The sequence below is a fragment of the Oncorhynchus mykiss genome, chromosome 12 (assembly GCF_013265735.2).
Source record: "Oncorhynchus mykiss isolate Arlee chromosome 12, USDA_OmykA_1.1, whole genome shotgun sequence".
Lineage (NCBI taxonomy): Eukaryota > Metazoa > Chordata > Actinopteri > Salmoniformes > Salmonidae > Oncorhynchus > Oncorhynchus mykiss.
Genome location: NC_048576.1, coordinates 63,512,640 through 63,526,185, shown reverse-complemented (window position 1 = coordinate 63,526,185; position 13,546 = coordinate 63,512,640). Strand labels below are relative to the sequence as shown.

The following is a 13,546-nucleotide window of genomic DNA, read 5'->3' as shown; positions in this document are numbered from 1 at the left end:
TGAACATGGCAGAGGGACTTGATCATAAACTCACTGACACCACTTTTGTGCTTCTCCCCTTCTGTCAATTCCCAAAGAGAAAGACATGGACATGTCAAATTGTTTTACAAAATGCAATACACGAGACAGGACAATTAAGGACATGCAATAGTCACAAAGAGAGACGTGCCAACTATGAAACACACAGGACAATAACCCTACAGTAACAAACAAATGACCCAATCCCCGACTATTAGCAATGGGGGAAAATGTTTGATTTAGTTACATATCGGGATTTGACGATATACCGTATCGTTTTGACAATGTCGCAATATTATTTTTGCACTAGTTGTCTGTATCCATTATTTTTCCTTCAAAGCTTTTTGTCCTTTTTAAATACGGAACCAATTTGTTTTCAGCACTTATTTCCATGAACGATCAAAACTATTTTTTTCATGGCTCTCTCGTCTATCTACAGTAGATATATGGCGAGCAATATGTTAGGACCATGGAATCGAATCAATAAGTATCGTCATAACATCGTATCTTGAGGACCCTGGCAATTCCCAGCCCTACCAACTATGTGGGAAACTAGTCTCACCGCTTCTCTCCTCCTCCTCTCCTGCTCGCGGCGTCGCGCTAGCTCCCTCTGCTGGTCCTGGGCTGAGGGCTGGGGCGGTGTGGGGGCCTGTGGCGGCTGGGAGAGGGCAGCGGGCTGGGCCTGGGGGGTTGGTGCCTGGGGTTGCTGCTGGGGCTGGGGGGCCGGGATGTGTTGCTGCTGCTCCAGACGTCTGCTTCGAGGCTCCTCATGAACCCTCCTTGACTGCTGCTGAGGCTCCAGGACATCCTCATCATCCCGGTCACGACCTCTGAGAGAGAGAGAGGAGTGAGTTTCACAAAGGCTTTGTAGCAAATGTTCTCTTGACGACCAAGACTTACTCATAGAACAGCAAAGTGCTTCAATTTGACAGAGACCGACAGAGAAAGGAATGAGTTTCGCAAAGGCTTGGTAGCTAACGTGGAATGTTCTTTCTCTCGACAATCCCAGATCCGCAAGACTCAGAACAGCAAAGCGAAACTTCATTGGACAAATTTTGTTCGATCACACACACAGAAAATGTATTATAAACATCGGTGTACAAAAATAAACATTGAATGCAGGGTTGAAACACCTCAAGAGTTTTTGAAGACGACCCAACTGTAATCCTCACCGTAGTTTCTCCTGCTCCCGGCGCAGTTTGTCCCTCTCAGCCTGCTCTGCCTGGGCCTTAAGAGCCTTCTCTCTCTCCTCTTTCTCCCGGGCGGCCCGGCGGAACTGCTCGAAGCTGTCGCTAGACGACTTCACTGCAGACAAGGGCGCTGACGTGGACTTCTGGGCCAGGCTGGCCCACGAACCCATGTTCTTCAGTTTCACATCCTGACCGACGGATAGATGGAAAGATAAGACGGATGGCGACAGACAGAGAGCGAATGAGACAGACAGATGACAGCGAGGGAGGGGATTGAGGGAGAGCAGATAGAGATCCATTGTTGTGTTACTTGTGAGGCACAGCTGAGTGAGCATACATTTAAATCATTGGCTTTTTATTTTACTGGGCTGATGGTGCCTGCATCTGATGGTCAGTCTCAGCGGAGAGAGAGAGCAGCAGACTGAGCGTCCGTCTCGCAACATCCCTCCGCTCTCCCTTTCCTCCACTGACACAGACCAAAAAGGGACACCGTCTTCCAGCTGATGGCGAAACTCAAGTCGCACCGCATTATTTCTGCCTCATGCACAAATTCATGTTGTTACTTACTCCTATGAACAGAGAAAGTTAAATATTCCTTGATATTAAAAAAGACCCAAGCCGCTAATAACACAAGCCTTATAGAGACACTTTCCTACTCATTCATTACTGCTGCACTGCTTGTGGTAGCGCTGAGTGGAAATAGGAAGAACGCGCATTTTGTGGGTTATAAAAGTTTGAATGCAAAGTCTTGACAGTGCTGAGTAAGAACTTAAGCATGAACTCAGTCATAAAAACAGCAGCTCTTTGCTGTGTTGGTTGACAGTCTCTCTCTAGTCGTGGTTATAAACGTTTTGAAATCTCACAGTATCAATTTTACTGTAGCTTTCTTTTATGCCTGCTACGTTACTGCAGACACGGTCAACTGAGCAATCTGATTGGCCAGCGGTGGCATAGTGCACTTGATTTCCTCTCCAGGCCCACCGGGAAGGCAGGGTTTTTGTACCTTCAGACACATGAAATGGCAACCGTTTTCAGCGCCGGTAAGCACCTACCACCAACAGCCCGAGACTAACAAAATAAAAATAGGAACACAAGACTTTATCGTTGGGATTTTTACAGAAATGTTTGGCGATCTACGCTGATTGAAGTGGATTTAACAAGTGACATCAATAAGGGATCATAGCCTTCACCTGGTCAGTCTGTGGTGGAAAGTGCTTCATGTTTTGTATACTCTGTATTACATTGACATTTTAGTCATTTAGGAGACGCTCTTATCCAGAGTGACCTACAGGAGCAATTAGGGTTAAGTGCCTTGCTCAAGGGCATGTCGACAGATTTTTCACCTAGTCAGCTCTGGGATTCAAACCAGTGACCTTTTGGTTACTGGCCCACCGCTCTTAACCGCTAGGCTACCTGCCACCCATAGGTTTATAATAAGGTGTATGTGTGTATGGCAACGGGCTGCTCTGTCTTCCACCCACCTGTACCTTTTTGGGGGCGATGGGCGTTTTGGGCTCCTGTTTGAACTTGTCCTTGTCTGGCAGGGAGGAGGAGGAGGAGGAGGAGGAGGGAGGACCGCTGGGCTCTGAGGAACGGATGACCGGCCTTGAGCTGTCCATCGACTTCACATCTGATGCACGTAAACACAATACAAGGAATACAGAACATGTCAAAAAGAAAAGACATAGTGTGTAAAACAAACGAGCGAATGCGCACTATCACGTTCATTCTTATGGAATGTGTGTTTGTCTACAGATGATGTGTGTTTGTCAACACTTTTCCCCAATACTGTTCTTCCACACACATAGTACACCCCCATAAATAGTACACCCACAAATAAAACACACTAGGCTGGGCAATCATTTCTGGATTTCCTGCACTCATTGGAGATCATTTCCACACTGCCATCAAAACACTTTGAAGTTGTTGGAATCATGGAAATATGATTATTCTAATTCTATAGTTCAAACATAATAGTAGATACTTTGAATACAGTGTTTGACATGACAACGAATGAAAATGCCAAGGAGATATTGTGACAGAGTAGAAACCAAAGTGTTGGTCAGTGTTTCCCAGGGGACCATAAAATCTTTGGCTACATTGAACGTTTTCTCTTAGTTCATGTAGCTAACATTCATTGCTCGCCTATTCCTTTTTGATTTAGAAAACCCTGAGGCACAAACATGCAGATTGAGGCCTACACTAGCACAGAAATCAGGTTGTATTAGCTAGCTACATTTGTTCTGACGCAGAACATTTATTAGCTAGGCAGCTGACTAGCGATTAGCATTAGCAGCTAAGACGATTTATTTGAGCCAAAACTTGCCAACAAAAGACAAACTAGCTGTGTGCGGACTGTAAGAGAAACTAACAGTGTAATTGTAAAACCTTTGTGGATTTATATTAAGGAGAAAAGTGGAAAGCAGCATCTGCTGCATTGACTATGCCGACTCAAGTGGTCTCGTGGTTGAGCAGCAACTGCACAACTGTCACTTGAGTGACAGGGGGCGGGGGCTTGCTGAGAGAGTGAGAGCAACGACTCAAGTAGCGGAGTAAACTATAAAAGAGGACGTTACACACGGCGGAGTGGCGTATTTAACAAACCAAACATTGAAATACCGTTATAGAAGGTAAAGTAAAAACCCAAACCAGAATATAGTAAAATATAGTATACCGCCCACCCCTAACACACACAAAGTTTTGTATTGCTATCCTTGTGGGGACCAAATAATTGATTCCCATCCAAAATCCTATTTTCCTTAACCTAACCTTAATTCCAAACCCTAACCCTTAAACCTAAAATAAATAAAAAATCCTTGTGAGGACTGGCAAAATGTCCCCACATACCAGTGTACTCACTCTGCTGTGCGTGGCCTGGTAGAGAGGGCTTGCTGTGGCTGTCTGGGTGTTTGTGAGGGTCTTGTCTCATGGCTGGGCTGAAGGGCTCTCCTCCTCTCATCACCGGAGAGGGAGGCAACTTCTCTTCTTTCAAGGCTACCAGGGCCGGGGGTGCACGCTGCTCCTTCAACACACAGCACACGGCCGGACAGGGTTAACGGCACATTCTGGAAGATGTTCTGCTCTTCAATGGTCGTTTCCATGAATGATATACACCCATTAAAAAACACACTCAGGGTTGTGGCTTAAATGCTTGCTGTCCCTTCAACAAGCACATAGAAATGCAGGTTAACACATATATTCCTCACACACAGGCTCTACCGAACTTCACACGACACAACCAGACTAGTCAGGGATTCAAATCGTGTAGTTTTCATTCAAATACTTTCAGCTTTTGTTTGAGCCTGCTTGCAGCGCACTTTTATTTTTTTAGGACTAGTCAATGAACCGGGCAAGCTCAAACAATCCAGCAAAGCTGTAGTACATTGAGAGAAAACATTATTTGAATGCACGTTCGCAAAACCGATCCAGATGCAGACTGACAGAAATAGAGACAGATACACACGCTACTCACTTTCTTGGGCTGCATGTTGTGTGGCGGAGACTGGTGCGTTATGGGGGGATACTGGGGGAGGTGGGGGGAATGCATCATGATGGGGGAGGGGTTCTCCCTCAGGTGCCCTGTAAGCAGAACAGAGGGAATGATTAGAATCACCATTTAGTCTACTTCAAAACCTACAGAGCAGTGTCCTAACATACCCGAAACACAATCTGTATAGATTGCTATGTTATAATAAGGTAGTTCCCTGAGACACTACACACTTCTCCAGGTTTTGTGAGATCTAAGGTCTTCCAATCAATCAACCAATTTAATCAACCAATCAACACTTGAGTCTCACCACTGTTATATGGATCAGCCTTGATCTGTCGAGGGGAGGGATGTTGCTGTTGCTGGATGATGTGCTGTGCTTTGGCCGAGGCCTGCATTGACCCCTTGTGTTGCCCTGCAGCGGCCTGCCTGTCTGAGTGACCCGTCTGCTGTGCCACCGGCCCCTGGGAGGGGTAACCCATCTGGGCATGCTGCTGCAGGTGGCGGGCTACTTGGTGCGGGGGTAGGATCTGGCGCGAGGGGGGGATGGGCTTGGACTGGGGCTGGGGAGGCTGGACTGAGAGCTGGGGGGGCTGAAGAGAGGAGGTCTGGACCTAGGATAGGAGGATAGGATCAATTTAATGTCCCAGAGGGCAAATTTTACCAAGACACAGTGACTCTGTATAAGAAATAAACAATGTACATTACACACACAACAAACAATACGAATATTATATACACATGTGTACCCAAAGAAGAGTAGCTGCTGCTTCTGCAAAAGATAAAAGGGATCCAAAAAAACTAGGGCTGACCCCATTTAGTTGACTGGCCGATTGGTTGGTCGATAGAATAAACTAAATCTGTCGACCAATAGCCTAACAGTTTATTTTCATGGTGCACAAGGCACCTGTCTGATTTGCGCCCGTCTCGGTGGACTAATCCATTGCGGCAACCACCGGTATGGCACAGTCCATCACTCTAAGACATATGTATATGGTTATATTATGTACAAATAATGGTGCAATCTAATATTATTTTATAACAAATGTGCTTTCCCCCGCGTTGGATACGGTCGCTTGTCCACGGTTTTTGAAACAATCTTTAGTGCACCGTAGAATTGCCGCTTTTCCAAATGTTGCTGTGTGTTTAATAGCAAAATAAACCCGCATATTGGGCTTGAGAACAACGCAGCAGGGGCAGCAGCAGAATAGACAAGGTAACAGCCCTTGCCTTACACCCTATTCAGACGGGAATCGTTTTACAGGGGGTGGTCAGGTAATGTAATTATGTGCACAAGCACAAAACACCACATCGGTCATTTTAGTCCGGTCCAAATCTGCACATGGCAGGAGAGTAACCATTCACGCCAGGAGGCTCAGTTGGTTGAGGGGCAGCTCTCGGGGGAACTGTGGGAGGATATTGGATGATTGGTGGCCTGGCGGTTGGGAGCTTGGGCCGGTGGCCAATGGGTTGTTGGTTCGGGTCCCCGTTTTAACTTGGTTGGGAGATCTGTTGAGGTGCCCTTGGGGTCGGCGCTTGACCCTGGGTGCTCCTGTGGGCCGCTCTGGATGGGAGACGGTTAGATGACTGAATGTAATGTAAATGTTGAGGGGCTTCACTGCAGGTAGATTGCAGGTAGACTGCAGGTAGATATTTACTAACCAAAAATATGCTAGTAATAGAAGTCCTCTGCGAATAGGGCTTAGCCTAATTGTCTAAGCAAAGTGGGGAGATAGCAAACACCAACTTAATTAGGTTTATAAATCAATAGCCTAACTGGTAAATGTGCCTGGCTTTATAAATCATCCATATATACAATACCAGTCAAAAGTTTGGACACCTACTCATTCAAGGGTTTTTCTTTATTTTTTACGAGACATCAAAACTATGAAATAACACATATGGAATCATATTTTTGAGATTCTTCAAAGTAACCTCCCTTTGCCTTGACAGCTTTGCACGCTCTTCCCATTCTCTCAACCAGCTTCATGAGGTAGTCTGGAATGCATTTCAATTAACAGGTGTGCCTTGTTAAAAGTTAATTTGTGGAATTTCTTTCCTCCTTAATGTGTTTGAGCCAATCAGATCTGTTGTGACAAGGTAGGGGTGGTATACAAAAGATAGCCCCATGAGACACAGGTTAGGTGAACGGATGCTCTCCGCAAGTGTGGCTCCCACCATGAAGCATGGGGGGGGCACACTTAACCAGCATGGCTACCACAGCATTCTGCAGCAATACCCCATTCAATCTGGTTTGTACTTAGTGGGACTATCATTTGGTTTTGAACAGGACAATGATCCAACACACCTCCACTGTGTGTAAGGGCTATTTGACCAAGAACGAGAGTGATGGAGTGCTGCATCAGATGACCTGGCCTCCACAATCCCCGACCTCAGCCCAACTGAGATGGTTTGGGATGAGTCGGACCGCAGAGTGATGGAAAAGCAGCCAACAAGTGTTCAGCATATGGGGGAACTCCTTCAAGACTGTTGGAAAAGCATTCCAGGTGAAGCTGGTTGAGAGAATGCCAAGAGTGTGCAAAGCTGTCAAGGCAAAGGGTGGCTCATTTGAAGAAACGAAAATGTATTTTTATTTGTTTAACACTATTGGTTACTACATGATTCCATATGGGTTATTTCATAGTTTTGATGTATCCACTATTATTCTACAATGTAGAAAAATAGTAAAATAAATGAAAACCCTTGAATGAGTAGGTGTAGCCAAACTTTTGACTGGTACTGTATCTAAAGAAATATCTTGCTTCTGTTGCCTGTGAGTGTTTAACAGCCTACTGATTACCTGAGCACCAAGCCTCATGGAACGGGAAAAATGTTAGATAAAGCAATTTCACAGATTTGGCCGTTTTTTAATCTGTATGCTGTAATAAAGGCTTTACAATTTCTGGGGGGGGGGGGGGTTAGAACAGACTGGTATTACTTATTGTTTACCCTGTTCCAAACAGGAAGAAAAATTATACTGTAATCTTACAGCATCTGTTGGTCACAAATCACATGCAAGCTGCTCTCGCTCCTATACCCTCCTTTCTCTTGATCTCATTATTACAATAATTATTATGACCATCATTATAATAATTAATGTCACGATTCTTAGTAGGCTTTGTAGAGTAGCCTTGTACAACCACCATCGAGCTGTAGGCCTAACAGCGCTTCCTGCTCAGTCTTAATACCGTAACTTAGGCCTATATTTCAATATATAGTCTAATGTATCAATCAATCATTTATTAGTTCATGCCACCACACAGCATAAGACGTTCATGCTTTGGAATGCAATCAAGCATTTCAGTTTTAAAACAAAGGGAGTTTTGAATAATTAGCCTAAACAAGAAATAAACCGCAATTCACCAATGCATGCAACTGTTTTTAATCTGCTGTAATAAAGGCTTTATATATTTTTCTTCGTTAGAACAGACTCTCTGGTACACTTATTTAGTGTTGTTTAAACTGTTCCAAATGGTCAGAAAAAATATATAAAATCTGTTTGGCACACACACTACTATACCCTTCTTTTTCTTGATCTCCAGTAGCTTCCACAACCAAGTCAAATGTCTTCCACTGATCTGACTTCCCCTCCTGAGCAACCAGTAAACATTCACCCGGTTCAAGTGTATTTTTCACGTCCTCCGCATCTTTTAATTATTTAATAATCTTAATTATTTAATCAAACAGTGTGCTTAAAGCATCAGACAAGCTCAGTGCATATGTAGTTGGTTTTATTCAAACACATAGGTTGTGTCTGCCTATATATGGCAAAATAGGTTTAAAAGTTTCAACCAATGGATTGAACATGACGACTCTCGGTCGACCAATATTTTTTGTTGTTGTTGTCGGAGGCAACCCTAAAATAAATATATTACACACTCAACATATACACAATACATACCTGTACAGACTGCAGGAGGGGAGCCTGGTTCTGTTGTTGGCGAACCTGGAGAGACTGCATGATCTGCTGGGGATTGTGTGGTTGCTGGCCAGGTCTTCCCTGGCTCTGTCCCTGGCTCTGTCCCTGGCTCTGTCCCTGCTGCAGGTAGAGATGCATCTGAGGTAAGGGTGGAATTACCTCCTCATCGTCCTCCAGGAGCATCTGGGGGGGCTGGGAGGACAGCAGGCCCTGAGGGGTGAGGGTGGGGGGGGACAAGGGCCGCTGCTGCAGGGACTGAGGGGGGGTGGGGTGGAGGATGTGGGGCGGGAGGTGGTGCTGGGGTGGAGGGGCTTGTGGCTGAAGTTGTTGTTGTTGTTGTTGTAGGATTGGCTGGGGCGCTGGTTGCTGCTGCTGGAGGGGTTTGGGAGGTAGAGCTGCTGCCCTGTGGCTGGGTCGAGACGGCTGCTGGGGCAAGGCATTGTGCAAAGCTACAGGTGAAGAGGAGGAAGGGAAACAATGACAAAATGTGGTTAGGAGAGTCAGGATGGAAACATCACAATGAAAAAAAGTCAAAGGACTGCCTAGTTAATCTAATCATAGGACAATAAATGCTGGGTAACAAGGAACCGATTTATTGCAGAACTGGGTTCAGAAAGTATTTTCTTTCAAATACTTTGTTTGCGTTGGATCGATCCTGCCCAGTGTACCAGATGGGTGGCGTTAGCTCATTCTGGACTATTCCATTGGCCCCATTACTCCAGGCAAGCTCAATCAACCACAGCTAAAATATGATAAAAAAATAAAAAAAGAATATCTGGCAGGTGTGGCTGGAAGAGGCCGGGACTTACCTGGGTTAGGGTTGGGGAGGATGGGGTGCTGGTTGAGAAATGGGTGCGTCTCCGGGGACACGGGCCCTGCTGCGGAATGAGCGTTGAGGTGGGGGGGCACGGCAGGCGACGAGGAGTGGTGGTGCTGGGACAGGTGCATGAGGGGCTGCTGGCCGAAGTGGGGCAGCGAATCAAACGTGTTCTCCAGCAGCTGGGAGGACTCCAACGCCGTGACCGTTACCTAGACATTACACACAAGCGCAATCATACACTGAACTTCACTGATGCCAAATGCTTTTTTAAATCAGCTGTGTAGTCCCCATCCCTACCAAATCGTATTGGTCGCATACACATATTTAGCAGATGTTATTGCGGGTGGGGTGAAATGCCCTAATATATATGTTTATATGTTAGGTATATCGTCTTGCCGTTGTTTTTAAAATCCTGTAATGAGCTTTTACAAAAAAAGACAACCAAATGCAATCATGTCATATTTTTAGGACCACAGATGAAATAAGCATTCGAGCTGTGTTTTTATCCTGGATAATTGATCATGTATGTAATGTTAAGTACTTTAAATAAATCCTGCACTTGTCTTTTCCTACTAGCACTGACTGTGCTGAGGGAAAATGTACAAAGGACTGTGACGTGCTTATCTAAATGACCAATATGTTACATATGGTGTCGTCTCCGGCTGGAGCAGCCTACTACATTTAGTTATCTAATAAATCTAATCTTACCGGGGGAGGAGGGGCCATGTAGGTGGCGGGGGAGGGGTTATGTTGCTGTTGCTTCAGGTGGATGCTGGGCTGCAGGACAGGAGCCTGGGCGTGAGGGTGGCCCTGAGGGACCGGACCAGCTCCAGACATGGCATGGTGGAGATGGGGCTTCTTCCCTTCGTTGGTCCCGTGGCCTTTCTTCTGTTTCTGTTTAGGAGCCACTCCTGACAAGAGAAGGGCGAGAGGAGTTTCTGACTACTGAACAAAGCTTTCGTCTATCAATTCTGAATACGTGATAAAAATCTGTTTTAACACAGCCACAATGTGAGCTAGTCAAATATTCAAGTATTGACCACGCCTGTGAAATACGCATGAGGTAAATAACGAGGCACGTGTGAAATACCTCAATGTTATGCTTCAAAGAAGATAATAAAGGCTTAAAATCAACATTTGAGGAGTGAAATGAGAAGGCCTTGCAGCGTGTCCCTACCCTTCTCCTCATCACTGTCTGAGGAGCTGGAGTCGCTGCTGTCCGAGTCAGAGGAGGAGCTGGCCTTGGTCTTGGCGGCCGTCATGGCCTCCATGGTCTTCTCTGCCACTATAGGAGAGGGAAGCATGTGACTCGACATCTTCTCAAGACAAACTATCTTCCACGAACATGTTAGGTCAACATAACACACTGAATTGCTCAAAGTTAAAGGAAACCGCTTGGTAAAACAATATATATATATATATATATATTTTTAAGTGTGACCTAGGAGCTAGAGGAAAGCTGTGGAAAAGTTATTTTAACAATACCTTGTTATTCATGTTTTGTAACTGTAATTTGGGGTTTCATTTGAATTAATTATGCAACATTATCCAATTACAGGGGTAGGGGGTCGGGAGTTTGTTTGGCCATAGGGGGAGGCAAAGATAAGCATGTTGAGACTCACCAGGAACCTTCTTCTTGTTCTTGCGGAGGCACGACGACACGTATCTCTCCAGCTCTCTCAGCGTGGACGGCTTGAGCGTCTCAAAGTCGATCTCGATCTCGTCGGGGTTGGAGTTCTTCAGCGAGGGCTCTCTGGACTGGATGATGTGGACCACACGACCCAGCTTGTCGCCGGGCAGCTTGTTGATGTCCAGACTCAGCTGCCTCTTCTCCTCGTACGACATGGGCTTACCCTTCTCCCCGGGGGCTCCGGCTGCAGCCGGGTCCTCCTCCAGGCCCTCCCCCAAGCCAGACATGGGCTGCAGAGCTGGGGGCTGCTGCGCTGCCTGAGGGCCCAGGGCTGAGGAGCGGTTGTTCTTCACCGCACCTCCCTCCTTCTTACTGCAAAATCAGAGCAGAATATATAAACCATCAGTACTATTTCAACTGGGAGACAATAACCTTTCTATTCCAATGTCCAAACAAGCACACTACTTCGAAATAAGTAGTGAATTCTAAGTAGTGTGCCAGTATATGGACTTTGTAATGTAGCATCAGTAACATAACATCTCCGTGAAATGCAGAAAGAGCCCAAGGCAGAGGGAGAAAACAAATCATGTTACCACACTTGCCATGGAAATGAGACAGAAGCTTATAAAACAACAAAACAGGTTCATGAAGTAATTTGACAAAGGCAATCAAGCGCTTTGAGGTCAGCAACGTTTATAACGTGTCAATACAATCACATGCGCTCAGCAAATTCTGTGTCCCCTTGTAAATGTCACAGGTCCTGACTTCTGTACTAATGCCACACCTAAGACAGAAATTCCCGTAGCTGTGTATTGCACCGTGTAAAGACGGATGGAGAACCAGGCCAGTGCAGTACAGAGGGGTATACGACAAACCAGGATCAATGAATTAGCCAGCTAACTTTAATAAGCAACCGGAAAAAACTATTGGTTTTCTGGTAAATTTGATTTAAATTTGTTTTATCAATTAGACCATGCCCATTTCAAGCTCCTCTTTAAAAAAAAATTATAACATCAAAATAGTCAGGCAAGTTAGCTGGCTTACTCCTTGGTCCTGCTTTGTAGCATACCCCTCTTCTCAGCTTGGCTCAGTAGTGTGAAAAAGCTAGTATCGTTCCTACCTGGGTTTCTTGGTCTTCTTGGGCAGGAGCTCCTTGTTGTTGTTGTTGCTGCTGCTGTTGTTGTTGTTCTTGGTCTTCTTGGGGAACTGAATGGCCGGCTCCAGGATCTCCTCCACCGCTCCTTTCCTTTTGTGCTTGTCTTTCTTCTTCTCCTTCTCTTTCCTCTTTGGTTTGCTGGCCTGTGGCTGCGAGAGGGCCGCCAGCTGCTCGTGGACAGCTTTGAGCTGAAACAGACAGACAGGAAACCCAACGGTCAAAAAACAGTGGATAGGCATTGACTGGATGTGACCAAATATCCCAGGGGGTCAGAAATGACACAGCACCCCTCATCCACCCTCAGGGATTCAATTAGATTTTAAACAACTTTATTTATCCATCAAATGTATCACAAATGGATGTTATTAGTGCCAACAAAGAAAAATCAGGAAGATGATAATTATGAGGGGGTTATGGTTCATTACAATAATGTATGATGAATAGAGATGTCAGAGAAGCTGGAATCCCTCAATCCAATCCTATATGTATTCAATGATGTCATTTCGGTCTTTCCTCACCTGTTCCTGTAGCTCGGCCAGTCTCTGGGCTCTCTCCTCTTCCAAGTCGTTGGTGGACGATTCCGACTCCGATGACGAATCACTGGAGCTGTCCGAGGAGGAAGCGGGGTGTTTGACCGAGGAGGCAGGACCTAGAATGGAGGAGGCGGGGTTTAGGATGGGCGGCGGCTGGGACTTGATGATGGGGGCAGAGGACTGGAGCAGCGCGGGGGCAGGAGCCGAAGCCAGCGTCTCCTCGGGCTCGTCTGGCATCTTGGCAAAGCGCATCTCAAACACGTCCTGTTGGAGAGAGAGAGAGGACATACTCAGTGTCAGAGTCTGGATAGAGAACAGAACTGGGTGGTGTTCAATAGGGCACACCGCAGCAAAACTAGTTGCAATGGATAAGCAAACATCGGTGTTCAGGAACTGGTAGTACCCTATGAATTTCACTCGATTTCAAAACGTATTCTCCCTATTGAACAACCCTGATTTCAAACACATCTGCTGCACCAGTAAAACAGTAACACAGCAAATAGTTTAACAAACAGGTACATGAAAAGGCATAAGCTCATGTAGGCATTTGTTATGAAACCGATTTTTGTGACATTTACCTTGTGTATATATATATATATATATATATATATATATATATATATATATATATATATATACACATATATACCTTGCATGTGTATCTGTCACGCGTGAATGTTACCATTTCAATATTTAAAATATATCTTTATGTTACCAGACTTAAGTTCCTTCTGGAAGATGTAAGTAGTGAACTGGAATTCCGAGGGTGTTATTATTAACCATGTCAGACGTT

The 13,546-nt window shown here is 45.4% G+C and overlaps 1 protein-coding gene across 6 annotated transcripts in view; it reads right to left on the bottom strand.

The window, feature by feature from the left end:
• The window catches only part of brd4 (bromodomain containing 4), a 61,849-nt gene that overhangs the window by 3,290 nt on the left and 45,013 nt on the right, over positions 1 to 13,546 (bottom strand). For 4 of the 6 annotated variants that reach the window (XM_036938049.1, XM_036938050.1, XM_036938051.1 and 1 more), the window contains 13 exons: positions 12,739 to 13,017; positions 12,185 to 12,408; positions 11,057 to 11,436; positions 10,612 to 10,719; positions 10,143 to 10,345; positions 9,424 to 9,643; positions 8,597 to 9,063; positions 5,006 to 5,309; positions 4,681 to 4,787; positions 4,068 to 4,230; positions 2,690 to 2,838; positions 1,191 to 1,396; positions 581 to 848 (listed from right to left, as the gene is read on the bottom strand). In XM_036938049.1, the coding sequence (XP_036793944.1) occupies positions 581 to 848; positions 1,191 to 1,396; positions 2,690 to 2,838; positions 4,068 to 4,230; positions 4,681 to 4,787; positions 5,006 to 5,309; positions 8,597 to 9,063; positions 9,424 to 9,643; positions 10,143 to 10,345; positions 10,612 to 10,719; positions 11,057 to 11,436; positions 12,185 to 12,408; positions 12,739 to 13,017 (3,078 nt within the window). The remainder of the gene's footprint in view (positions 1 to 580; positions 849 to 1,190; positions 1,397 to 2,689; positions 2,839 to 4,067; positions 4,231 to 4,680; positions 4,788 to 5,005; positions 5,310 to 8,596; positions 9,064 to 9,423; positions 9,644 to 10,142; positions 10,346 to 10,611; positions 10,720 to 11,056; positions 11,437 to 12,184; positions 12,409 to 12,738; positions 13,018 to 13,546) is intronic. The other 2 variants (XM_036938046.1, XM_036938047.1) reach the window with 2 other exon arrangements.